At 46.0% G+C, this 3,879-nt stretch overlaps 1 protein-coding gene across 1 annotated transcript; it reads left to right on the top strand.

Moving 5' to 3' along the window:
• Positions 1 to 444: 444 nt before the first annotated feature.
• Positions 445 to 1,084, top strand: LOC130198446 (antifreeze protein Maxi-like). Its single transcript, XM_056421613.1, has 2 exons — positions 445 to 923; positions 1,069 to 1,084. Exons 1-2 carry the CDS (start codon positions 445 to 447, stop codon positions 1,082 to 1,084), a joined length of 495 nt encoding a protein of 164 aa, XP_056277588.1.
• Positions 1,085 to 3,879: the final 2,795 nt, after the last annotated feature.

Raw genomic sequence — 3,879 nt, 5'->3', positions numbered from 1 at the left:
CGTATAGCTATATCTATAGCAGAAACAGTGGCAGACATAGTAGAGGCAACAACAATTACAGCAGGGATGTTAACCGAAGCCGCCGCAGCCAACAGCACAGCGTTAACAACGGCAACGGCACAAGCGGCAGCTCGGTCCGCAGCAGCAGCAGCGAACGCAGCAAAATCCCTTCAAACTGCGGCCACAAATGCAGCAGGCGGCACACCAACAGGACCAGTGAACACAACACTGACGGTGTCGACAGCAGCCAAAGCAAAGGACACGGCGGTGGCAGGTTTGACAGCGGCGGCAGCGGCGGCGGCGGCGGCGGCCTCGATGACAGCAGCAGCAGCCGGACCGGGAGCGGCGGCGGCAGCGGAAAGGGCAGCGGCAGCTTCAAAGTTGGCAGCAGAAGCCGCCACTTTGCTTGAAAAAGGAGAAATCTCGGCCGAGAAAGCCGCGGCCATGGCGAGGTTCGCAGCGCAGGCGGCACGCATGGCATCGCTGGCGGCGATACAGGCATCGTCGGCGACGTCGCCGATATCAGCGGAAGTAGCGTTGGCAGCCAATGAAGCGGCAGAGGCGGCGACCATTGCGGCGGAGGCGGCGATGGCGGCGTCTGCGGTGCCTTCTTCAGCTTCAGCATCGGACATACTTTCCGCGGCGGCGGCGTCTGCGGCGGCGGCGTCCGCAGTGGTCACAAAGACGGAAGAAGTGGTCGCGGACCTGGAGAAGTTACTCTCCAACGGCTTCATGACAGAAGCTGACCGTGTGGAGATACAATACGCCCTGAACGTGGCGAAGATGGCGGAGGAAACGGCAAAAATGGCGCAGTCGTCCCTGTCGGCAACGCAGAGCGCGAACTCTGGCTCGGCGTCGACGCAGGCGAAGGCGGCTAAGTTGGCGGCGGCAGCGGCAGCGGCGGCGGCATCGAGAGTGCCAACGTTAACCACAGCAGCACCAGCAGCAGCAGCAGCAGCAACAACAACAACAACAACAACAACAACAACAACAACATCGGCTGCAATCAACAACAAACTCAGTCTGGTTTCCGTCTCAGTGACGCTCATCGCCGCCATGCTTCTGTAGGTCAGCCACTGTCTGACGGACTCAAGGCGTATGAAGACGGATGTAGTTCTTATTTAAAGGTATCATTATAATTATCCAATGTACATGTCCTAATTATGAATCTTCGATCATTTTCTCCAAAGTCAGAGCGGCAGATTACAGGACGGAGGGGGAAGGGTCCGTCGTCTGTGGGTTCGTGCTCAGACTTTTATTAATTATTTCTCTCATCGCCAAAAAACACGGCTGATATCAAATCAAAAACTATTGTATTTATTATTGTATTTATTGTGTATATGTTTGATTGTACATAAAGTGAACAGCAAAATACGACCTCTTGATTAATTTAAGGTCAAGTTATTGTACTTTCAGTGTGTAAAGATGTCACTTTAAAAGAAGTTCTTGATTTTGAAGGATTGTATGAAATTCTGTAAATAGTTTATTGTAAAAGTTTGTGATTGTAAGCCACTGCACTAACCCTAATTTATAATAGAACATGTTGTCTTATCTTCTCAATCAATAAATTAACCGTAACTGAATTATTTTTGCATCATTCTGTTTCATTCAGACATTTATTTAGAATTGCAGCACATTGACAATGAATATTTGAATAACTCACTCGTATAGCTTCAAGGAAGAGCTGAAACAAGATGATAGAGATAATAGGTGCGGATTGATGATTGAACTTTAAGATGCTTTGAAAGAAAATACAGGTTTAAAGCTACAAATTACGCCTTTAGTCATCCATCACAGCACAAATAGTTCTCAATGTTTCCCCCACCATTCTACCAGGGTGGCGGCCCGCCCCCCTGAAATCTCCGCCCGCCACCCTGTAATTTTCTCTATCGCGCCAGATTACAGCAGAAGTAATTTAAGGTCCCTTTTCTTAGAGCACATCTTTGTTCTTTTATTAAACTAAACGTCTGTTATTGATCGTATCTACACAACAGCATGTCATTTCTGTCTCTACGTGTCGCGTTAACACTTCTCGCACAGGTGAGCACACTGGTGAGCACACTCCCACTAGCCAGCAGAGAGCGTTGAATATGTTGCGTGAAAAACAAACCGCTATATCTGCATTTTTTAACCTGCCTCCCCCCCTCCCCACCTCACCGTGGGTGCCCTTTCCTATCTCAGGGGGGGCATCATGAAGGAGTTATGCTTAGGGCACCAACATGGCTAGCAGTGGCTCTGGTCCCCCCCCCCCCCCTGAAGCTGTAAACCTAGGGGAAACACTGATTCTGCAAAGATGGCATTAGGCATTTATTAAAATATCAGGACCAGAACCAGGACTGAGGGGCAGCAGTAAAACAAGAGGATGATATACAATGTGTGTGTCCATCTTTCTTAGAACTTCTTGTATTGTATATTCGTCAGGGGTCAAGTGTATTTATGGGAGTAGTAATAACAACATCGGCTTGGTTCTTCATTTATTTTCATCACCTCATCAAGAGGGGTTATTGTAGATTAAAGAACAGCACAGATGAATGTATTAATGTGTTCTTTGGCTCGCCAAGTCGGAAACTTTTGTTTTTAACAAAAGCACACTCCCTGACGCAGAGGAAAACTAAATGAGCGGCGGCAGCACGCCAACGATGTTCTGGCAGGCTCCGACACATTCCTCTGAGGTGGTTGGTTGAACAAGGCGAGGCACCGGCAATAAAAGCTAACGAATAAATACCAATCAATTAGTACATTCCAAATATCCTACCTTGACAAAAGAAATGTGAGGACGCAGACGCACTGCACTCCCTGAACACGCCCGGGAACACACATCACTTCACCTTTCATAAAACTATTGTTTAAAATGTCCTTCTGTATTAGGAGAATAATGTAGGGCAGGAAGCATATTTAAAAACCCCACCTAGTGTACCAGTGTTGTAGTTGTTCGTATAATCAGGGCAATTAAGGCCACAGGACATCAACAATAAGGCCGCTTCCTACACACCCATGCAACAACTGTGACCTCCACAAACACACACACACACACACACTGACACACCCTTTAACCTGACACATTTCACAGTTTAACTTGAACATATTTCACAAGTCATTCAAACAATGAACCACAATAAATTAACTTCTCTGTAACTTGTTTTCGTATTGAGTCAATTTGAACAGAGTTTTCATGAACACCACTGCTTCAAATACAACTCCTCTTGTAGCCGAATGAAACTAATCCTACGTATTCCTCTGACTCCATCAAACATCTTTATGTAACCCCTGTGAGATGTCTCCTGGTCAATGAATCTCATGGAGCTGGGCAGGATTGTAGTAACTGGGTTTATTCTGCATTCATACAAAAGGGACAGAATAGTTTGTCATCTCCTGTAGGCAACGGCGCGTGCTCCGTTCTATTGAGGAATCCCGAGTTGCTCTGGGGAATTACCCATTTCAATACAGTAAAATAAAATGATATACTAAACAGTGATCTAAACATAAAGTGATCGTCTCGTGGATTTACATGTAACAACACACTGTAACATACCTGCATTCATACACAAGGGACAGAATAAGTCATCAACTACTGTGGGCGACTGCGCATGCTCCGTTCTAGAAAGACGGCGCCACGTTCGTGTTAGCTAGGTTAGCTGGACTGAACACATTCATTACTGTCAATGAAACACATAGAAAACGAATACTTACGACTATCTTACTTTTACATTTTCTCCAGCAGTGAAAGGACCAAGTTACATTACATCACATGTCATTTAGCAGACACTTTTATCCAAAGCGACTTACAATAAGTGCATCAACCAAGAGTACAAACTAAGAACAACAAGAATACAGAAAGTAACATTTCTTAAAGAAAGTTGAACTACAAAAGTACCTTAA

Source organism: Pseudoliparis swirei, chromosome 1 (genome assembly GCF_029220125.1).
Source record: "Pseudoliparis swirei isolate HS2019 ecotype Mariana Trench chromosome 1, NWPU_hadal_v1, whole genome shotgun sequence".
Taxonomy (NCBI): domain Eukaryota; kingdom Metazoa; phylum Chordata; class Actinopteri; order Perciformes; family Liparidae; genus Pseudoliparis; species Pseudoliparis swirei.
This window is presented reverse-complemented; position numbering and strand designations above follow the sequence as displayed.

What these genes read in the sequence shown, in the direction of transcription:
- LOC130198446 (XM_056421613.1), top strand. Translation starts at nt 445, where the DNA reads ATGGCGAGGTTCGCAGCGCAGGCGGCACGCATGGCATCGCTGGCGGCG.